Raw genomic sequence first — 24,460 nt, forward strand, 5'->3', positions numbered from 1 at the left:
AAATATATCTTTTTTCTTAATAAAAATGTATTTCTTCCTCAAATAAATCTCAGAAAAATCCAATAACATCCTAAAAAATTCTAGAAAATTCTAGAAAATTCACTGATTCATCCCCGTACTGATAATTCTCAAAATTAAATATTAAAATTGCCTTTTTCATTCAAAAATAATTAATTCAAGCTCAAATAAATCCCTTAAAATTCATAATAATTAACAAAAATTTAGGGAAAAATAAGGAATCATTTGAAAACATTAAATTTATGTAAATACATGATAACAACCCCATTTTAAGCTCTTTAAATGCATAAAATTGTGCTAATAGCATGAAATAAAAACCAAATTTAGGGTGTTATCACCCTTTTGTGACTTTTATGAAAAAAGAGAATTGGAATAGGGAAATTGTTTTTACCATACGCTCTGTCTCTCTCACATATATGTTGTATAGTGAAAAGAAACAGAACATGGTGACAATTGGAACCAATCTGAGCCTTGACATTGTTCTAAAATATAACTCTCTCATGCTCAACCAGTTTTTTTCTTTAGCTGACACTTAATCTAATGATTGACTCATATTCTCCTGCATCAACCTCTATCAATAGCTCTGCTTCTACCACGTGTCCCTGTAGGAAAAAGACAAAAAGAATAATGGTGTGTGAGAAATAATAAAAATAAAAAAAGACATATTTGATGGGGTGATGAGTCAGCATGTCCTGTCCACACACTTTTCATTCAAACATAATGCTTTAAAGACATGTGAATGCCACATGTACACATGGTGCACACATTTATAAGTGGCACACTCATGTACTTGTGGCACATAGGATTGACACCACCACTATTGACTTTTCATAAATTAAAGAAGTATAGTAAAATATTGAATATTAAATTTCAGTAATTATTGGTGTTTGCATCACATTTATGATAAACATCTAGTCTTTTTTAATCCAATCGCTAACAAGTCAATGATTGGCCATTATGTGATTTCTGACCAAAATTCCATATTGGCATGTTTTCAAAGATCGGTTGATGCCAATAATTAAGGATCATAAATGATTGTTTGCCACTCTATGAATAGAGTGTAAACACATGGTGAAGAAATCTCTATAACCCATAATACATTAAGAAATTCATATACAACTCAAGTTCAAAAAACATAAAAATATATTTTCTAAATTAGAAAAATCATTTCATCATGAATATAATGGCAATAAGTTCAGGAAAATTCATATTTTGATTCAAATTGCTTTTTTAAGAACACAATGTAAAACCAAAACATTAAATTTCATAAATTTCAAAACATCATTCAAAAAAATATATTTAATTATTATAGGCTTGATAACACACATATATAATAAAGTTAATGTAAATAAACATCTAAATATTGACATATTAACCTATTAATCATGAATGTTATCACAAGTCCAAAGCTCAAACCAAGTGTGAAATTGATGGCAGTCCTTTATTTTTAATGACTTTACTGAAATGTATTTAAAGTTTATTTTCAAACCCAAAAATATAAAAATGAACTATGATGGATAGATTTTGAACCTGCTATTATATCATGAATCTTCATTACCCTATTTAAAACATAAAACGCAACCAAAAATAATCTATTAATAGAGTAAGAATTGGCTATCCTATATTGAATCATGATCGGTCTATCTCAAATCTAAAATTTGATAAATGGTTTTTTCTTGATATATTCTAATCTAGAATTACAAAACTTGGAAAATCAAGTTTCTATTACTATATTTCAAATCTAAAAACTAATATCAAAATACAAGTAGCCCTATTATCATAAATATTTTTAATAAAAGAATCCTTATTATTTCATTTTTAATATTAATTTAGGAAAAAAATAGTGATTGATACATTTTTACTGTGAAATCATAAAACAAATTATGCTTGGTGAAGTGAAATTGAATGATATTATTGTGGTAAATAATTATCCATGCTATATTATAAATTTAATAACTGTAAAATTTTATATGGATTTTGAATTAGTTGGACTAGAATAGTCATGATGAGAGGATTTTACTACCAAATAATTATATCTACAAAACATGTACACGAAAGTCTATTGGAACACATTAATTATACATTTTAATTTTCTTACAGTTTATTCTATGACTAAATATATTTATTCAATCTGGCTAAAGCCAAGGAGACCCTCAGTGAATGGGTTTGAAGTCAGATGAAATGAGGTAAATCATGCCATAAAGAGTCTATAACTTCATATGGATTCAAATATGGAATTATAAAATGTGTTGAATTATGCTAATATCAGATATTTTCAAGTGTCTTGAGACAACTGATACTTGACAATAAGGTGGGTGGCTCAAATCTGAAGTTCAACTCAAATTTTGCTTAAGATGTATAAAAACATGTCATATCTCCTTGTTAAAATATTTAGGTCAATAACATATCATTTGACAAATGAACTCTTATGGTATGTATGTACTTACACATCTTAGATATTTATATCCAAATAAATACATAATGTTATAGAACTTAACTAAAAAAATAATGTTAATAACATATAATATATTAATAAAGTAATTTCACAGTTCCAGGATCCTTTTTCATGAATTTATAGATGTCTATTTATTGAGAAACTGTTAGTGTCGGCTCTATTTATTATCCTTTTGAAATAAATTCCAAATCATAATTATTAATTCTAGATTAAAGGGGATATTATTCTTTATCTCTGTCATTTAATGCCATTTACCATTCTACATTTTTTAAAATTTTTTATTGAGGTTAATCTCTTTCTTTATCTCATAAACATTTTATAGCCCTAACGTCTCCAAATTCCTCTTATCTTATGAAAATTGCCTTACGACATGCATTACAGATACAATCCCTTTTCAAGAATTTATTTTACATACTGATTATATTTTGAATTCAATACTTCAATTATTACTTATCTAAAGCTAAATCAATGAGACTTAGAAATTATTGTATTTACTTCTGGTTTTAATCCATCTGGAAATCATACTGTTAGTGACCGTTCTGAAAAATTGATGTCCTAAGAATTTCATTAACTACTCTTGAGTTTTTATTCAACACAAATAATTTTTATGCAACAATATTTATCATTTTCCTCATGAAAATAGAGAGAGAAAGGCTCAAACCTCCATGGAGAAAGTATGAATAAATGAATTTTAAGTTTTATTTCTATTTTTAAGATATATTATTTATATTTATAATTGAAAGCTAATTTAATAAAAAATTAATTATAACATTAAGATGACAAATAGTAATCATATTGAACCAAATTTATCTAAGTTTGATAGACTAATTTAAATGAATTTTCTCATGATAAATAATAATTAACTTTAAATAAAATATATCAACCATCACTTCAGGAGCACCAGGTGACGAGGGAATTGAGGTAAACATATGAAATGTTGGTGAGTGGACCAAACTGATTTTACCGTCATGAACTAAAACAGAGATTATGGCATATACGTGTCTGCAAGTGATGAAGCTTAGTAAGTAATACACGTTCCACATCACTGGTGGCAAATAAGATGGAGGCATATATGTTCTGGAAAATAGCCGAGTCAATGGTAGTATGCAGGACGGTGAAAACAGAGCTTATTTCTAACAAAGATAACTTAATAAAAGGACAAAGATGAGTCTGAAAAAGACGAATATTATGCTAACCTTGTGTTCACATGTGCAATGGACAGACTTGTTCCTTCTCTTCATGAGTCTTGATTAGAATATCACTCTCAAAAGTCAAGAAAAAACCCAAATAAGATTTTGAATGAATAAATCAATATACTAATTGGATTAGGACTAAAATCTCAAGATGATTCAGACTTATAAAATTTAAGGACTATGAAATCCAAATAATACATACAGGCTTATAAAAATTTATAGAAATATGAAAAATCAGTTCGAAAATTAGAATTTCATTCTAAAAATCTAAGAAATTATTTAAAGATTAAATATTATGCATTTATGATCATTTTAGTGAAAATAAACGTATAACATTGATTGAAAAGATGTTAAAAATAGTGTCTTATTTGTGAATATCATATCCCTCAAACTTTAATGTTTGTTCTTATCTTTTTTAATTCTGTTTTTATCTCGTGAAACATCTATCTCTCTCTGTCTTTCAATGTCAACCGATAACACATTCTTGATACTTACTGAATTATTGAAATCAATATTGACCTCAAGAGAATGAATAATCTGGTATGTTGATGTTTATTTTGAAAGATGACATTGTTCTTGGTGTATCTATACAGCCACCAGAAAAATTACATGACTCTTGATACTTAATATGGGGGTTTGTGTTGGAAAACTATGAAAGTTCAACATAAATTCAATAAATAAATTTTGAGAACTAAGGGTTCAATCTTTCTTGGTTTCTGATTTCTTGATTTCTCAAAGAATTATGTATGTATTCAAAACTATGTAAGTTCAACATAAATTCAATAAATAGATCTGTACGTATTCAAACAATTCACAAAATATACTATTCTATATCCTACATATTTGGCTTTTCATTACGATCTGACCTATTAATTCAAAAATATATAATGGTCTGAAATAAGCTTCAAGATCTAGTCTTTCTGAGTTGGTTAATACTTTTTTTTAAAAATATATATTTATTTCTCAATTAACTCCAAAAAAATTTCATGCTGAAGAAGGATTCCTGATTCTATGGATTCCTTTTTCCGTGGGAAAAGGATGTGTGGAACAAAAACTTGTGAAATCTATCAAGCGCTTTAGGAGATGATCTTTCTTATTAACTCGTGGTTGGTAATATATTCATAAGGAGGTGCAGAACTATCAAAATAATAGGGCTTGTAATAGGTGAGATACTGCAAGGTCTTTTCTGAACAATTTATCTACAGAGAAAGAAATTAATTGCATTAAATGAGGGAGATAATGTTGGGCGCTGGTAACGACTTAAAATTCAAAACTTTTTAGTTAAAGTTTTTCCATTCATCTAATCATTTCATTTTCACAAAGTTTCTGATTGATCAAAAGCCTTGTAAAATAAATGCAATTTCCTCATAAAGTTTCCTCTTCAAGATCCCCAAAAATCTGGGATAAATTATCTGTTACAGGGTATAGCTTAAAATATTATTTTCCTTCGTATTTTATTGTAAAGAAAAAATTTAACTTAATAAAAAATATTAATGAAGTAATTGATATATTATTTCACAACATAAATTGGGAAGGTGAAGTTTTCCATGCTTCATTTCTCTTTATTGATAATACGATATAATTCTCTAATATAGGAACTTTTGTGTCATAGTAAAACTTATGATGAAATTTTCAATTAAAAGTCACAAGAAATTAATTTCAACTTCCTCACTTCATAATATAGACTATTTAGGAGACAAGATAGAATTTAAGCTACGATATACCTAATTATTAACAAAACATGGATTTATAATAAAATCCATAAGATTGGATATTTTTTTCTAAAGTGTACCAACATTAGGAGATTAAGAAACCTATAATGATATTGCATCAATATAAACCTCATGCTTATTTGACATAAGTTTTTGTCAAATGTGAAATTTTAATTAATAATGTAAAAAATTTTAGGAGCTAAATTTAAGGAATATTTGATATTAATACAAAAAGGCAACAATTAGAATATTGACATTATATTGATTTAACATTTAAACAGATTGTGAATGTTTGTATTTGAATGCATAGTCAAAAAGTTGAAGGATTAGAGTGAGAAATTCTAAAGGGAAGTACAGTTTTTCAGCTTTGGAAAAAATTAAGCAATGTGAAATATATCCAAGAATGTTTGAAGTTCATGTAAAATTGGAGATTAAACTATATTACTAATTTCAAAACATGGAACTCAAAGAAGTTGATTCTCTCCGCCAATTCATTCATTTCCCAACTGAAAGCTTCAGATACTTAGATGATAGTTATAAACAAAATAAAACAAACAAATTTGAATTAAAATAAAATTATCAAGGGTCCAAAGAGTAAAAGGAATATAAAATATGAATGATTTTTTTTCTTTTTTGGATTTTTATATTCAGTGACTCCATAACAAGGTCCATAATGTCATGCATCGCCTGGGATTGATTATCACAAATAACATGCTAATTTTCATAGTAATAATATTTACTTAACATGTTTAGTCTCCTTGAATTATCATAAATCCATATTATTAGAGTTCAAAATGATCTATTCCACTTTTATAATGAATTTTCATTTTTATTTTATGGTATTTTAATTTAATTTTCTGACATCAGTTTCATAAATGAAATACTTTCACAAATCAGAAAATATCTAATTAGATATATTTAAATAGTTAGAGGGGTTTATTATATTCTAATATTTCTATGAAAATTTTTGAATTTAAATTCATAAATAAAATAGTTTATAATTCAAAAAATACAGATTTGAATTTATTTACATATTTTAATAAATTAATTTACTTTTTCTACTCCTCGAAGTTAGTGCCAGGCTGGCAATTCACAATACAATTTGGAGGAGATAGAAAATTAGAGAGAGAAATTGGATATCTCAGGTCACTCCAAATTGAAACAATGATATCTAATTACCCACAAGGATTTTCGGGCTGAAATTTTAAGGGTAGTTCCACATTTCCCTCCTCTATCCATCCACCTTCTTGGATCTATAAATAGAACACCCTCCCATCATTGTAAAAAATATGTCCTTGGATTTTGTTCCTAATTACGATTGGCGAAGTGTTTTGCTCATTTAAAATCTCGTTTGGATCTTTTCTTATTCTCCAACAGTGAAGGATTGAAGGAGCGACATTCATAACAAGACACCTGAAGAAAAGCACCACTCAGCGCGTTGGGCATGTGACGATGAGATTAGTATGATCTTCATCTTATTCTGGTTACGCCTTTGTCTTTTTTCCTAGGCTATAATGGCTGATAGCCTAGGTTTCCACTCTCGTGCACACCACCTTCAACTCTGCTTCTCATTGGTGCATATTCGTCTCCATATCTGTCGCAAAGAGCAATGGTAAAATCATCATCACTCGCCCCCACTCCGTCGCTTGTTGTCGCGTATCTTCTGTCATCTCAGTTGTAATCAGCACAGTAAGTCTTTCGTTCACTCCACTCCATTCCACTCATATCCATATCTGGTTACCATCACCTGACACTTCCAAAGTGTTTGCTAAGGTAATTTATAATTAGCATAAATCAGTATTTTTTTACTGTAAAGTCACATTAGAATTCTCAAAATTATTCAATAAAATATGATTAAATTAGGTTAAATTGGATTAATATTTTATGAACTTCCTAAAATTATTAAGTTTGCTTTTCACTAGTTTTATTTCATTAAATTAGATTTATCCCCTTAAATCAATATCAAAATAATAAAAAATAGAAATCAAATATAAAAATTCACATATTTTGATACTTGCTCCCTGCAGATTCGACCCTTACTCTATGCTCGTACGAAAATCACAAATATTGTTGTATAAACTAGAAGCCTTAAACTATGTATTCAACCCTAATTTCTAGTTGAGCTGGGATATGTTTTGATGCATATGTACCCAGCTAAGACCTTTAATAAATATGTCTTTTTTGACTTTCACCCATCATAGAATGCAGATTTTATATTTGTAAATTTATTTATATATCATGGGTAGAAAAAATTTCCATTCACTATGGCCTCAAGATAATAGTCTCTAATATACATTCATATCACATAATGTTTCACTCTTCTTTAACACTTAAGTAACCCTCTCTTTGGCCAATGTAGTGAAGGCAGGGAAATGAAAATTTTTATGGTCAAACCATTTTTGGAAATCATATTAATGTTAAGAAGGAGAATATTACTTAGATAAGATCAAGTATTTAAAATGTAAAATATTATTTAATTTCCATCTGTATGAAAGATCTTATCAGTAAAGGTGTTTTAGTCAAACCCTTTGGGTGAAACAACATTTAAAAGATTACGTGGTCACACTCACTAACTTGAATAATTATTATGTGTCAAAATAAAAGTGCCATTAATTTGGCCAAAACATCCATTATGCATTCTGGCATGCATACTAACATGAAGTATCACTTCATTAATGATCATATCATTAATTGTGATGTTGATCTTTACTTTATTAAGACTTATAAACAAATTCCAGACATTTTCACTAAACCTCTAAATGAAGATAGATTTCCTATTATAAGAAAAGAGCTAGGGATGACCCATGCTAGCAATTTGTGATGACTTCCCATCCATAGTTTTATTCTGATATTTTCACTCAGTTTCTTAAAATATAAGAGATCACACATGATGTTCCTAATCCCTTTGACAGATCCTATAAAACTGAGACACCAAGGAATCCACTCACGCTCATCACATCCTTTTTCATTTTCATGGATCTTTAGGGTTTTCAAACTGATATGTATCTGTGTTTCACAATCCACTTGTGATTATCTCATTGCTTAGGTCATATAGACAATATATTGTTGTTTTACTTTTTGGACCATAATTGCATTATTTTTGTGTCCTCTGATGCTTAACGATGAATTTATTCTAATATTTATTTTTATTTTTTTCGTAGATTACCCCAGCTTTCTATCTCACACATTCCCATCCACCTATTGTATCTCTCCCCTATTGACTATCTCCGATGAGTAGTAACATCATCAGCATCAGATGTTTACCTTAAGGGAAGGCTATTCTCTAGTAAGAGCTCATATTTAGAGGGATCACAGAGGGGGGACAAATAATTCAATACACCAATGCATGTGGGGACATTTTTAAATTCATTAAAAAGGGGGAGATTGAAGATTCAAGGCCATTAACTTCAAGTCAATGTGTGGCCTTTGACTAATTTATCTTATGAAGTCTACATGTAATTTGGGAAACACATGAAACTCTATCAACCAATGAAACTTATATTTTCATAAACAGTTGAAATCATGTCAAGAGATTTTTTGGATGAGTTGGAAATTCAAAACCATTTCATACATTCACACATCACCTATGCTCATGGAATGCCCAGACATAGTGAACTTAGCGATTCAGGCCAATCGATCAGACCAACAAATCTCAACTCCAAATTCAGACGTTGAACTATATATATCATGTGTGGCTAGATCCAAAATTTCTAGATTAGGTGAAATTTGTTTGGTCAATCTAAAATATTGAGTAAGATATGGCTTCTATTTATGGGTAACCTTGAGTAATTTAATTAAATATTCTCGACAAGAGCAAATACATCGAATAATTTTTTGTTTCTGAAATATAAGTTTCTGTAATATGAATTAAGAATCCAATTAATTTAATTAGATAAGTACATGAATAGATATGTAGCATATTGAGGCAGATCAAATTTCATTAAATTTATGTAACTCATTTTTTAGTCAACCCATTTATGAATTAATTATAGAATTTTTATTATTGGATGAATATCAAATAAATGGAAATTTTCAAAATAAAGCTTGTGTTAATTTAAATAAGCTTTCTAGAAAATTTTACATCGTAATTTTATGAAAGGTATTCAAAATTTTAGGTCATACACATTAGACAAACGTCTACAAATTAACGGTTGACCATACTACCCGGTCCTTCTTTTATAATATTTATTTTCTTCTTCACCAGGGCCATGTGATACCTCTTTATGGGGTTAAGAGATTCTCTATCAGTCCCAAAAATTACATTCCATGTAGGAGAAAGCAAAAGGGCAAGAAACGTAAGTTTTCTCACTTTAATTCAAAAGTTGTGTGCATTTAATGCTGCAATCTACTCTTTTTTAAAGAGGAAGAACCTTACTTTCTTTTTAGCCCCATTTTTTGAAGTTTAAAAGTCTCTATTTAAGCACTCTCTATGCAAGCAACATCTCCAAAGAAAGATAGAGCAGGCCTTTAAGCTTTTTCTCCAATTGTGATCATCTCTCACAAGGCAACTAAGGGAAGAGGAAGAGTCAAGGATTTATTCTCCATTCCTGGTATTTCTAGTTTCCTATTTTCATTGTGTACTGATTTCAGGTTGATTGAGAGGAAACTGGAAGGTCAAAGAAGAAGAGAAAGAAGGAACATTCAACATACAATAGAAGAGGCAAATACATGAGGCTTGAATCATCAAAAGGTGCACATTTCCATTATTAAGTGTCATAGGTCTTGGAGGAAATGGAAATTTCATGTATATATATAGAGAGAAGATAGAGGAGATTGAGAAGCAAAGCTGTGAGAAAGATTTGGAAGAAAAGGAGAGGAAGTTGAAGATTGAAGAGAAAATAAAAAAGGCTATTGAATAACAGATTATATATAAATATGAAATGTAATGACCTATATTTCGTATCATCTTGAATAGATGTCTTTTAGAGTACACAGTTTACTGAACATATATTATCTTGCATACATATTATCTTGAACACAAATTATCTGTCAAATACTTGTGATTAACACTAGAAAATCATTGATATATGCTAAGTGGGCAGGGAAAGAGCAACATGCGAGAAGGTGGAGGACTCACACATCCAACAAAGCTAAGGGGGCTAAGGATATCAAACTCATCACCATTTTTTATTTGATATCTAGTGTATTCCCTTTTTCCAAGTGTTTTTCCTTGAGGGCAATAAATTTGGGTTGGGGATTTCAAAAAATCCAGGTCAGATATCTTGAGGACAGTAGGCAACTAGCTCTAAAAGAAAGGTGGGATTTAAATTACAATAAATGAAATTCAAATATTGATAAAAAATATAAAACTCAAAAGTATAAAGTTGCAGGGCACATGTAGCAGGCACATGTACCCCGTAATTGGTTGAAAGAACAAATAATGCTTACCGGGTGCACCGAAATGTATTGTAACATCACACAATCATCAGAATCTCTTTTGTCTTTTCGTATGCAGATAACGAGTCAAAGTGCCACTTTATAGAAAAATAATGATAAATATGGAGGATATGGGATGCAGGAATGAGACACCACGTTGCAAGGATAAAATAATGATATTTAAATGTCTTTTTCTGGTATCATTTTCTTCCACAGGCACACTTGGCACTCTTGGACTTTTCATTTGTAGAACACAGATATTTCACCAACAGAAAAATGAGGAATCTTTTGGGACTTTGAACTACCAATGGAAAATGAGAAAGTGTTTGCATTGATGATAACGAGAGAGAAAAATCGACCGCCAAGATTGCTCCACTTTCAATGCTTGATATGTAATGATCTAGGTGGATTGAGGTAAAATCTTGAGGGTCACTTTGTGATGGAGCGCACCCAAATGACCTTCAGGATACGTCATCGGAGCTGCCCTCGCCATCATCAGCATCACCACCAGTCTGTGTTCTGCCCGACCGGCACGCCAAAGCGTCCGTGAAGATGCCTGGGTTTAAATACCCCAGGTAAAGCACGTCTGCGCACATGCTTGTGTTTTAGTTTTCCATTTTATTTTCTCCAATTCATGTTTCATATTCTTCATGACGAATTGACCGTACTCATCGTGACTCATCCGTATTGTCGTGTTTTATCCTTCGTTTTATTCTGACTCGTTTTAAAATTTCCTCTTTGTTTTATTTTAAGTGTTGTAAAAGGGGTCCCTTGTTGGATCCCTTGTGTGAACTGTTTGTAATGGGCCCATCATGACCCTATATAAGGCTATGATGGGCACGTCACAACTCAGATCTGGATTTCTGTGTTTGGCAGTTACTCCATGTCCAGGCCTCACCAAGAGGAAGTAGAAGAAGAAGGAGAAGGAGAGGAAGAGGAGGAAGAAGGAGGAGGGTAGGGAGAAGAGTCTTGGTGGGCCATACACACCGGTACTGCACTCGGCCAGATCACCGCATATATGAACCTAGGTTGGAGTTCAATTTGTTGATCACGCATTCCCCGTCGGGCTAGAGAAGGCTTCGTCTCTCCACGCCTTCGAAAACCGGTGTAACCCTAGTGAAAAGAAGGGGGGTGAACCCTTTGCACCACCGTCGACCAGCCTTTGTGGTCCTAAGGATGATCCCCCGCATCGTGGGGCCCCCCGTGCCATTGCGCCACCGATTGTTTTCACGCTGCCCTGCGTTCGTAGACGGCTTGGGTACAAACGGAATCCTCGGGCCCTAGCATGGTGTATACTTGCCTAGCAACACCCGCATGCATCGAGCACGTACTACGATGACGACCCGGTTGTCCACGTGATCATGTGCCCCTGTCTCAGTCTACGACCCCCCATTGCACGTCCGTCATTGCTGCACGAGGCCGTTTGTCGCTTTTTCTCAAGACTGGGTGTGTGAATCACTCAATGATTAACCGACGTGGTGTTGGGTCTTTGAACGACCGAGGCTAGGACCCTAACATGATCGTGATGGCCGTAATCTTCATGAACAATGCACAAGCATAAACATTTGTGCAATGCTGGTGCACGACTATCCTCCGTCCGCATTCTGTGCCATCGAACAATACCCTAGTGGTTTTGCTACGCCCAGGATCACAAAGTCATGATGCCCACTAAGTGTTCGGACGTGTGCTGTTGTTGAAGCATCTGTTGTGCTGCCAGCCGCGCTACCCGCACCCCCTACACTGCACTCGTTCAAAGCCACCGCCGCCGCCACTACAGAGCACCCGGCTGCACTCCGTACCGCAGACCTTGTCTTCCCCACGCTGACGCGCCGACTCACTCTGACGGGTCGTGCCCGTCAAGCCAAGATCAGACTGTCCGTGCTGCCGTGCCTCCCCCTTCTCTCTCTCTCTCTCTCTCTTCATCATCACCTCTGCTCCGACTATAGCTCCTGCGCCGTGATGCCGCTGCCAGTCGAGCCAAGCCGTGTCCATCCGTGGCACGTCTCAGCCTATCGGCCTGCATTGACCCATGCACCGATGAAGATAACGACAACGAACACCACTGCCGACGAGGTACATCGTCTCCCTGCTCGTTCGTTACATTACATCTTTTAGTATACTTTTCAGCTGCACTCCACTGAGCTTGGGTTAATTTAGGTGAGAGAATTTATTGAGAAAATTATGAATTGAGTGAACTCTTGGTACGGGTTGAGCCCGTCCGTTACGTGCGAGCGTCAACGAAATTAATTGAGTTCTACGTCGTTATCGCCATCGTCACTCCGACGAGAGTCAAAGGGTCATCATCATCATCCTCGGCCATCCACTCGAATCTCGAAGCCCAACAAATTTTCTCACGAGTTGGGGCCTGCACGTACATCCACCTAGGAGTCACGTCATCATGTAGTTACATCTCCTAGTGAATTACCTGTTGGATGACGCCATTGATGACGTCCGACATCACTTTGCCTTCTCCCATTCGTTCCATCCATGCCCTCAAATCTATAAATAGAATCATGGATCCTTGTCAAATTCATCATTGAACTTAGTTTCTGTACATATGGGCTGAATGAAAGCTATTAAGTTTTTGAGATCCATGAAGCTTGTTCTTGGTGTCTTGGGTGTGTGCGATGAGGAAGCACAGAAGAGGGGGAGCTTATCTATGTTCCCAGATCACATTGATCATGTCAGAATGTAAGGATCTAGGCAAAGTATTTTTGTCTTACTTTTGTTCTTCTCGACATCATCGTTAGTTTAGATTAATCTCACCATCACATTCTACCATTGCATTATGCATGTCTACCCTCCGATCATGTCCTACCATTTTCATGTCACTGTTTCATAGTCATATCACTCATCCTTTCCCATATATGACTTGATATTTATGTTGTTCTTGTGTATTCTTCTAATTCTTATCACTCCATCTTTGCTGGCTTGATCTTTTGAAATTCTAATTATCACTATCTACTATATACTATATTCATCATAATTATACTTATTATCATTGCCTTTTCCTGCATTTTCTCGTAGCTTAACTCCGTGTTTGATACATATCTGATATTGTCACATAACTCACCAGAAGAATAATAAATCCTCGATCTCCATTCTCTGTGGAGATAATCCGTACACATCACTAGCTCAATTTACTTAAGTGAGTACATGTTTATATTATCCAAAAACACCATCGACAAGTTAAAACCCTAATTTTTGAGTTTATCAATGATCACATCATCTCAAGAGGAAATCATTCCTCTCTCACTTTGTTCCCTATAAGAGTACCTTCAAGCAGTTCAAATGTCTGACCTCTAAATATATCTATGCAATCACTTGAATGATATCTGTTCTCTAGAACTTATTAGATTTTTCTTGAAGGTCTGGTTGGTCTTCTCACCATCTAGTCACACTTGAGGGAGAGCATTCTGAGAAGGGAGAAAGATGGGGGACTGCCCACTCTACCTAGCATAGACACTTGAAAATGGGTGACCCCTATTTTGGGAAGGACACAGTCTGACCAAAGTTCAGTCAAAGCGGACTGAACCAGACTGTCGATCGACCTTTATAGGGTTGATTGACGGTCTGGCCCCATTCTGGTTCACACAGAATCGGAACGAATACTGTCATTTTAAATAAAACATAAAATATGACAATATAATAAGTCTTTACCTCTCTCTCTCTCTCACCTTCTCTCCCACTCTCCCTCTCTCCCACTCTCACCCTCCCCCTCTCTCCCTCTATTCCTCTCTTTTTCTCTCCCTGTCTCCCAATCTCACCCACCCCTCTCTTCCTCTTGTTCTTTCTCCCTCTCTCCCAATCTCACCCACCCCTCTCTTCCTCTTGTTCTCTCTCCCTCTTTTCCTCTCGTTCTCCCTTCCTCCCTCCCTCTTGTTCTTCTTCCCTTTGTTTCTTGGTCTCTTTCCTCTCGCTCTCTCTCCTTCTCTCTTTCTCGTTCTTCCTCCCTCTGTTTCTCGGTCTCTTTCCTTTCATTTTCTGTCCCTCTCTCTTCCACTATCCCTCTCTCCCGCTCTCTCTTTCTCCCTCTCATTCTCTCACCCTCTATCTCTGTTGCCCTCTCTACCTCTCTCCCTCTTTTTCTCTCTCCCTGTCTCTCACTCTCGCTCTCCCCCACTCTCCATCTTGTTCTCTCTCTCTCTCTCATTCTCTCTCCAATATCTCCACTACCTTTTGCCTCAATGAAAAAGAGTAACACCAAGTAGGGTTTGACTGTCCCGGTCTGGTACATGTTTTAGCAAATACCTAAACCTTAACTAAAGTTCGGTCTTGTTCTGGTCCATTCGAGTTCAGTTTTGGTCTGGTCTGGACTGCTCCCCGTCCAGTCTGGACCGGTCCTTGTCTAGTCAGGGTGACTAGTCAATGTGAAAGTGAAAGTAGAAAATTTATGTTGAAGAGTATGTTGAATATCCACTTTAGAACCACTGATAATGGATGCCCCTTTGCTTCCCTTCCCTTCTTTCCCCACCCTCTCAATCTCCCTCTGAAGGTCTTTCTCCTTCCACACCTGCCTCTCTTCGTGGATGACTATCAGGGTGAATAGAGAAGGAAGAAACATTGAGAAAGAGGCTTTAATGGGTTATTGCAGGCCGCTTTCGATGAAGAACTCCTACACATTAAGTGGGTGCCAGCAATGGAAAATGTACGGTGGCTATGCTAAGCTCAATAGGAACATCTCTAGCAAGTTGGATTTAATATTTTTAGAATTGTTTTTAAGAATATTTATTAATTTACTTCCGGTTGCTGTCTGGTTTGACCAACTCGTTCACCCTCACATGGAGGACCTATGGTCCCGGTTCAGTCTGGACAAACTGGTCCTCGGTCCTAAATGTCCTCGGCCATAAATGTCCAAGTATAGTTGCTACACCCTTGCATGAAAAATCTGCTAAATACACACCCATGATTGAAATAGAGCATATTTATAAAAGGAAAATACAATCAAGTTTCTCGTAGAATAAAAATGGAATGCATAATAGACATCACTTCTTAGAAAACTGCTGTCTTGGAAGTGCTGGTCTCCTGCACAAGTGCCCAAGATATATAAAAAGATGTAATCTTTCTTTGAGGGCAGGCTAGATCTTCAATTCCCGCCACTTTCTTCTTCATTGCCTCCCTTGACCCATACCTTCCCCGCTCTCCTCGCCTTCTTCTCTTCATCTCCTCTCTGCCGAGTACCCATTATCTGGCCAGCGTGAAGATTGAGTTAGGATGTTGTGGGTGGACAAGTACAGGCCTCGGACGCTGGACAAGATCACTGTGCACGAAGAGATCGCCCGAAATCTGAAGAAATTGGTGCGTCGAAGAGACCCTCTTAGCCTCTGTTCTTCCGATTTCTCCCTCGCTTTTCGTTATTGTTCTTATGGGCTAATCTCGATAGGTCTCCGAACAAGACTGCCCTCACCTGCTCTTTTATGGCCCCTCTGGGGCAGGCAAGAGAACCCTTGTCGTCGCATTGCTCAAGCAGATATTTGGCCCTGGTGCTGAGAAGGTTTTTCGCTCAATTATCCTCTTCCTCTAAGGCGGCCGTAACCTTAGATATTGATTTACTGTGTGTTCTTTTTAACAGGTTAAAATGGAGAACAAAAATTGGAAAATCGACGTAAGTTTCTCCTATTACTTAAGCGCAGTCTTTTCTTTTCGCTGTGATCATCGGTAGGTGAAATGCTTCGTTCTGCATATTTTTATTTTAAAAATTTTGGTTAAAGAAAATATTTTTGTATTGGCAAATGTCAACTGTAATCTGAACTTGGAGTGACAAGCAACATGTGTTTTCTCAATAGAGTGCTTATTTGCGCAATGGCATTTATTACGCCTTTGATCGAGGGCCATGATCATAAAGATAAAAATAGAAGTTAATGTTGCGACTTTATCGGATTGACTCTTGGTTTTACTATCTCACTTTTAACTTTCTGAATAAATGTTCGAATTCTCATGGCATATTTATATTTTAAAGGAGAACATTGTGTTTTCATCTTTATTTTGAGTTTTCGATTTGATTTTTTCTGAATGCAGACAGGAAGCCGTACAATTGAGCTCGAGCTGACCACATTATCCAGCTCTCACCACGTGGAACTTAATCCCAGCGATGCAGGTTTTCAAGATCGATATATTGTTCAAGATATCATTAAAGAGATGGCAAAAAACAGACCCATCGACGCAAAAGGAAGAAAAGGCTACAAAGGTGAAAATCATAATCAGGATTAGCCGTTAAACTTATTATCTTTATTAAGCTTTGAGAACTAAAAGTGAAAACGGATCTTGGGTCAATAATTTGGTCCATGATTATATGCATATTCCTTGTTTTATTTATTTGGCTCAAAAGACAGCTTTGATGTAACATTGTGGCTATGTTAGATTCTATTGCTGAATTGAATCGCCAATTGAAGTGCGAGTTTGAAATATTGGGGGAGAAATATTCCTTACTTTTCTTTAAGATGATAGAAACTTTATTTGGTTTGCATATGATTGAAATCTCACGGTATCCAATGGGGAATGATCTTGTTCTGGTAGAGGGAAGAATTGAAAAGATAGAGATTGAAGTAGAGAGAGAAATGTCGAGATAAAGATTGAAGTAACAAGGATTACAGGATATCCTAGCCGATTCAACAACTTTTTATCTGTCCTCCTTTTTAACGGCTACATTTATTCAGATGGGAAAACTACGCTAAACGAAAATATCTAAAATGTCTTTACAGGGGCAGGGAAAATATCTAGTTGAACATCGTTTTTTTTATCACGACAGAAAAGGTTATTATGCTCAGAAGTTATGTAAATGTGAGATGATGAAAGTGATCATCCATTCTCTCTTTCACTTGAATTAAGCACCGTACACGTTTAAATCCATGTGCTTGTTGTCGTTGGCCAGTGCTTGTGCTCAATGAAGTGGATAAACTTTCAAGAGAAGCTCAGCATTCGCTTCGGAGAACGATGGAGAAGTACAGTGCTTCCTGTCGGTTAATCCTTTGCTGCAATAGCTCCTCGAAAGTCACTGAAGCCGTTCGCTCTCGCTGTCTTAATGTGCGAGTCAGCGCACCGAGCGAAGAACATGTAAGCCCAAGACTTAACAATTCATTCATCCTCTAGTTCTGAGTTATTTGTAATCGTCCGCTTAGTTGACTTAGGTTAGTGTCCCATTTATATAGTCTACGGGTGCTGTAAATTTCTGTTATTCATATTCAATTTTTTTATTATTGATAGAGATGATACCTATGTATCCCAAATTCTATTATGAGTAATTTAAATAAGAGTTCATATTTCTTTTATTATTTTTTGAGAATGTGGTAATCTTTTGCTTTTCTTTGTTTCTTTAGATAATCAAGGTGCTGGAGTTCATCAGCAAGAAGGAAAACCTGCAGCTGCCGCGTGGACTTGCTAGTCGAATAGCGTCTCATTCAAATCGCAATCTAAGGAGGGCTGTTCTTTCTCTTGAGACGTGCCATGTGCAGAAGTAATCACTTGTGATTAGATTTTTTTTTGTTTTTTCCTCTTTCTTTGTTAAGACTGTCTTCAAGGTGGCCGCTGTCCATTGAAGAGATCGCCATATCAGGTCTCAAAGATTTGCATCCATCATGGGAATCTTGAGCTCCATTAGTGTCTCACCTTGAATCAGTTTTCCGTTTTCAAAATGCGATCATATTTCGGTATAAATAAATTATCCGATTTATTTATCGTCCATCTACATTTCAGGCTGCCTTTCCTTATCATTATTTTCTAAAAAAAACGAATTCTTTTGAAATTAACTATTTATGCTGTGTGATTATTTTTGAAGCTTTGTTTGGAAACAAAATAAAATTTATAAAAAAATGAATAATTTAATGATTCTGATTGCAGGTATCCGTTCACGGAGGATCAAGCAATTCCTGCCATGGATTGGGAGCAGTACGTGGCTGAGATTGCGTCCGACGTGATGAAGGAACAAAGTCCTAAAAGGTTTTTCTTTTTCCCTTCCTTTTTGATTTCCTACTTTGTATCATGCTTCAGACAATGGATCATTTTTTAAAAGTAAAGGATAAATAATTTTAGTGTTGGAAGTAAGAGCCCGAAAAACATAATTCTGTACATCTCTTTCTTATTCTACTTTTTGCATCAATCTATATCTTTGTCAATAGTCTCTCTCCTAGACCTTATGTGTATTTTTCTGTTTTTAGTTTTCACTTCTTTCTCTGATGTTTCACTGATGTATTTTATTGGTTTGAATTGGTGGGAGATAATGGCTATTACTGATTTTTTAAAAGAAATTCACTTATGTGAACGGCTGACTTTGTTGCCCTGAAAAGAGGAAAAAAACTGAAGAGAGAGAGAGATGGTTCATTTTGTTATTTCCAACATGACCACCTTGAACTAGTTCTTGGAAGGATTTTTATTTAACATAATGATTTAAAAAACAAACTTATTGAAGATTTTCCCAACCTGCTGATCGAATGAAACTTTGGTTTTATTATCAGGCTGTTTCAGGTTCGTGGAAAGTTATATGAGCTCCTGATGAACTGCATCCCTCCAGAGATCATTCTCAAGGTAAGTAAATAACTTTTTAATTTTATTAATTCTACTTATTCAAGTGTATCATCATGCCTGCAGAAACTGCTCTCAGAGCTGCTAAAGAAGTTGGATTCCGAGTTGAAACACGAAGTCTGCCATTGGGCTGCATACTATGTGCGTCTTTTTCCTCTCTTTGACCCATGGATTTCTCTCTCTGCCTATCTCTATCTCTCTCTCTCTCTCTATATATATATATATATAACTTAATCTATACATCTCTATACGTCTCTTTCTCTGTCCCTATCATAATCACCATTTCTACACCCCCATTCTGCCACCTGCCAGCATACCATGTGTGTGAATCTTTATCTATCTGTCTCGATCACCATCCATTTCCATCTCTTTCTATCTCTATCTATGTTCTGCCATTCGGCAACGTAATAATGAGCGGCTTCTGCTTTAAAACCCACATCTCCATGTCATCTCTATCTCTATCTCCTTTGTGCTCATCCTCATCTCTCTCTCTATCCTCCATGTCTTCTTAATCAACTGTTATTTGAATGAATGGACACAGGAGCACAGGATGCGCCTCGGGCAGAAGGAGATATTCCACATAGAAGGTATGTCCCACGTCACATCCTTGATTGTTTGACTTGCCACCATATTTTACTTTGATGATGATGATGATGATATGATGGAGATGGAGAATTTGTTTTTTTTATTATTTAACAAATGAAAGAGCGACTGGGTAACTGCAATTCTTTGTACTTGGACAGCTTTTGTGGCCAAGTTCATGAGCATCTACAAGCGCTTCCTCATCTCCACCTTCGGCTGACATCGACATGAGACATCATGTCTCTCTCTTCATGTACGAACCTTAACCCTCTCTTCCCATGAAACAACAAAGAAACAAAACTTCCCTTGCATGCCATCAGGATACATATAAGATAGATGGTTATATACATCATTATACGTTGTTGAGAAGAAGGTGATGGAGATGAAACGCAAATTCATGAAGGGTATCTCTCTCTTCATATAAGAACAACCAATCAAGAACTTTCTTTTATCCTCTCATGAAACAGTAAAGAAACACAGCTTCCAAGATATGCTATCAGGATACTTATAAGATTGATGGGTAGATACATTATTCAAAAGCTGAAGAAGATGAAGCGAGCTCATCAGGCGTATCTCTCTCATCATGTGAGAACAACCGATCAATAACATTCTCTCATTCTCTCATGAAACAACAAAGAAACGGAGCTTCCAAGACATGCCATCAGGATACATGGAAGATAGATGGGTTGATACAGTATTCAAAATCTGAGAAGATGACGAGGAAGAAGCAAGTTCATGAATCACATCTCCCTTATCATGTATGAACACGACCAATCAAGAACCTTCTCTCATCTTCTCATGAAACAACAAAGAAACACAGTTTCCAAGGCGTGCCACCAGGATACATATAATATTAACGGGTAGATACATTATTCAAAATCTGAGAAGATGATGAAGAAGAAGCACATTCATCAAGGGTATATCTCTCTCATCATGTGCGAACATTCAATCAAGAACCTTTCTTTTGTCTTCTCATGAAACAACAAAGGAAAACAGTTTCCAAGGCATGCCATCAGGAGAAATGTATGATTGGAAGGTGGATACATTATTCAAAATCTGAGAAGATGATGATGAAGAAAGCAAATTCATCAAGGATACATCTCTCTCTCTCTCTCTCTCTCCATGTAAGATCAAAGAGGCAGCAACTTCTCTTATCTTCTCATGAAACAACAAAGAAACAGGGCACTTTTAACTTCTAAGAAAGATAGATAGAAAGATGGATGGATGGATGAAGTCAAGAAGGAAGGGGTAGAGTTAAGGGTGCCTGGCCTGGAAATCGCTCATGAAGGCGACGAGCTTCTGCACCCCGGCGAGGGGCATGGCGTTGTAGATGGAGGCGCGGACGCCCCCGACGGAGCGGTGGCCCTTGAGCTGCACCATCCCCTCCCCCGCCGCCTCCTCTATAAACTTCTTCTCCAGCTCCGCCCTCGCCAGCGTGAAGGGCACGTTCATCGCCGACCTCACCCCCTTCTCCACCGGACAAACGTAGTACCCCCCGCTCCCATCGATCGCCTCGTACAACACCCCCGCCTTGTGCGCGTTCTTCCTCTCCACCTCCCCCAACCCTCCCTGCTCGATCAGATCCTCGAACACCAGCCCGCAGATGTAGATCGCCAAGCACGGCGGCGTGTTGTACAGCGACTTGGCCTCTGCCTGCACCGTCAGATCCAGCATCACCGGCGTGATCGCCTGCGCTCCGCCGTCGATCAGGTCCCTCCGCACGATCACGATCGTCACCCCGGACGGCCCCACGTTCTTCTGCGCGCCCGCGTAGATCAGCCCGAACTTGGACACGTCCACCGGCTTGGAGCAGAAGTTGGAGGACATGTCCGCCACCAGGACGGTGTCCTGCGCCGCGGGAACAGGATAGTGCTTGAACTCCACCCCGTGGATGGTCTCGTTGGCGCAGATGTGGAGGAATTTGGCGCCCTCGGTCTGCTGGATCTGGTCCAGGGGGGGAATGCTCGTGTACTTGCCCGGCTTCCCCGTCCAGATCTGCTTCGCCTTGCAGTACTTGAGCGCCTCCTTGTACGCCTTGTCGCTCCACGAGCCGGTCACGATGTAATCGGCCGCGTCGTCGGGGGAAGAGCAGAGATTGAGGGGAACGGCGGAGAATTGCGTGGTGGCGCCGCCCTGGAGGAAGAGGACGGAGTAGTCGTCGGAGATTCCGAGCAGGCTGCGCAGATCGGACTCGGCCTTCTTGATCACGCCGTCGAATTCCTTGCCGCGGTGGCTCATCTCCATGATGCTCATCCCGCTTCCTCGGTAGTCGACCAGCTCTTCCTGCGCCTTCAGCAGCACCTTCAACGGCAGGTTCGCCGGCCCCGCGGCGAAGTTGAACACGCGCTCCGACGAGATCGCCGCCGCAGGCGGCGGCGCCACGGCGGTGCAGGAGACGGCCAGCCTCCGCCGTTGGATCGCCGGAGATCTGCATCGACGGTGGAGGAGGAGCGAGCCGCTGGTCGTCGTAGTCGTCGAAGCCATGGCCGGGAATCGAAGAAGAAGAAGAAGACGGGGAAAAGTAAAGATCTCTCGCTGTCGGACGGGTGGTGGGGAAGGGGTATTTATAGGAGCGGGGGAGGGGAGCCCTAAATGGGCCGGCATGGCCCACTAAGGCCTCTTTTGGGCCCATGCTTCAGGAGATATTTTCTTTAAATAATTAAACCCTGGTGGGACCCACCGCTGTGATAGATAACCTGTCTGCCTGGTTGCCAGCTGGGGGTCCTCATACCATCTTGTTGAGTGACAAGTGTGCGACTTCCTTTGGTCTAAAAGTTGCAACAGTTCCTTTCTTCCTTCTAGGGTTGCATCTTCTGAGAGGATTGTCTGCATGGTACTCAGTGAAATGTGTATGTCATGTTGCTATCCATAGGTAAATAGCAGTTTGATTTTTATTATATTGTCAAAGGCTATCTATGATGCACTGGCGTAGCCATTGCAAGGTTTGCACCAGTTCTTTCCTTTCTTTCTTCTAGGGTTGCTTCTTGTGAGAGGACTGCCAGCGTGGTAGTCAGTGGCATGTGTATGTCATGTTACTATCAATGGGGAAAAACATTTTGATTTGTATCAGATGGTCTAAGGATATGTATGATGCACTCATGTGGCCTTTGCAAGGTTTGAAACAGTTGGTTACTTTCTTCCTTCTAGGATTGGATATTGTGAGAGCACTGTTAGTATGGTAGTTAATGACATGTGTATGTCGTGTTAATATCCATGGGGAGAAGTCGGTTTGAGGGAGGCCACTGGTATGTTGGGTTTACAAGGCTCTGACAGTTTAAGATTTTTTATCACACTCTGAATTAGAGAGACATTCTTCTCATTGTTGTGTTGGCTCAGGGGATTAAGGTTTCCGTTGTGCTCTTTTTTGTGAAGGTTTCCTGGCATTAGGGAAGTGTCAAGATTGACTGGCTATGAGGCTATTAGGTACAGACATAAACTTGATGATGTGTATATTTGAATACCTTTTTATTGATGTGTATATTTGAAGAGGCAGGAAATTAAGTGAAACCGCCTTATGACAGTACATAAAACCTGAGTAAGAGACAAAATCTGGCATCTTGATGACCATGGATGATAAATATTTCTTGTTCTTCAGTCATTTGAAAATGAATATCATTGTGTTCATGCTAAACTATGTTTACAATACCATCATTCATTATTATATTCAGATGGCTCTTTATCCAAATCTTGCAAAGAAGATATCAAGCTTCAATGTAAATAGTTGGTAGAGTATCCTCAGTGGCAAATTGAACTAATTTGGAGACCGATACGAAATTTCATCCGTAAAAAACTTCTTCCAGTCTTTGATACCTATTAGCTTTTAAATATCTGTCCCTTTATATCTAGAGCTTGAGTTTTTAAGCATTTATAAATTACGTCAGAGCAAGATAAAATATTTCTCCCATTAGAATAACAATGGATTAAGATATGATCAAGATAATTTAATTTGGATTTCAACCATACATCACATTTATATTATTCAAAATCACTCTGAAAATACCATATTTTGTATACTCTGACTTGAGGTCTTTCATTAGTGACTTTATGCATTTTTGTGGTTAAAATTTGTGTAAGAGCTTAGGAGAGAACTAAACCAAGAAATTATATAAACTACAATATTAAATTACGTCCATATAATAAACTTATAGGATAAATTGTAATATTTAATTTCAATCAATTCTCAGTAAAAATGTTGACCACTAATGTGTAAATATATATATATATGAAAACAAATTTTCATTTATCATTCTCTTGAGACCAAATTTTATATTCAGATAAAAATTTTGATTTTGATTTAAGAGTGTTCCATTATATTTTTGGGTTGATGAATTATTTTCTAACCCTTTGAGACATAATCCACCTTTATCTTAAAAGGGTTTATAAATTAGAATAAAACCTTATTTTGTAATAACCTTGATTTCAAAATAAATGGAAATGGTTCATTATCAAGATAAACTGGGAATCAAAGTATTCCTCAATCAAATCTATAGGAAATATCTGAAGTAGTATTTTTTCTACATCCATAGTACACAAAAAAGTTACTCTCAGATAAGAGTATCTTTTAATTTTTAAACTTATAGTTTTAAATAATTTTTGATATCCAAGTG

The 24,460-nt window shown here is 36.6% G+C and overlaps 2 protein-coding genes across 2 annotated transcripts; one reads left to right on the plus strand and one right to left on the minus strand.

Moving 5' to 3' along the window:
* The first annotated feature begins 15,755 nt into the window (after positions 1 to 15,755).
* On the plus strand, positions 15,756 to 20,255 carry EMB2775 (ATPase family associated with various cellular activities (AAA)). Its single transcript, XM_078581335.1, has 11 exons — positions 15,756 to 16,052; positions 16,138 to 16,248; positions 16,327 to 16,359; positions 16,773 to 16,941; positions 17,626 to 17,807; positions 18,071 to 18,207; positions 18,591 to 18,689; positions 19,205 to 19,274; positions 19,338 to 19,412; positions 19,813 to 19,858; positions 20,015 to 20,255. The coding sequence occupies exons 1-11, from the start codon at positions 15,969 to 15,971 to the stop codon at positions 20,071 to 20,073; spliced, it is 1,065 nt and encodes a 354-aa protein (XP_078437461.1). The 5' UTR covers positions 15,756 to 15,968; the 3' UTR covers positions 20,074 to 20,255.
* A 735-nt stretch (positions 20,256 to 20,990) lies between these two features.
* LOC144708042 (phosphoserine aminotransferase 2, chloroplastic-like) lies at positions 20,991 to 22,389 on the minus strand. The gene has a single exon (XM_078581334.1). It carries the CDS (start codon positions 22,335 to 22,337, stop codon positions 21,108 to 21,110), a length of 1,230 nt encoding a protein of 409 aa, XP_078437460.1. The 5' UTR covers positions 22,338 to 22,389; the 3' UTR covers positions 20,991 to 21,107.
* Between the last annotated feature and the right edge of the window lie 2,071 nt (positions 22,390 to 24,460).

This window comes from Wolffia australiana, chromosome 9, assembly GCF_029677425.1.
Source record: "Wolffia australiana isolate 7733 chromosome 9, ASM2967742v1".
NCBI classification, from domain to species: domain Eukaryota; kingdom Viridiplantae; phylum Streptophyta; class Magnoliopsida; order Alismatales; family Araceae; genus Wolffia; species Wolffia australiana.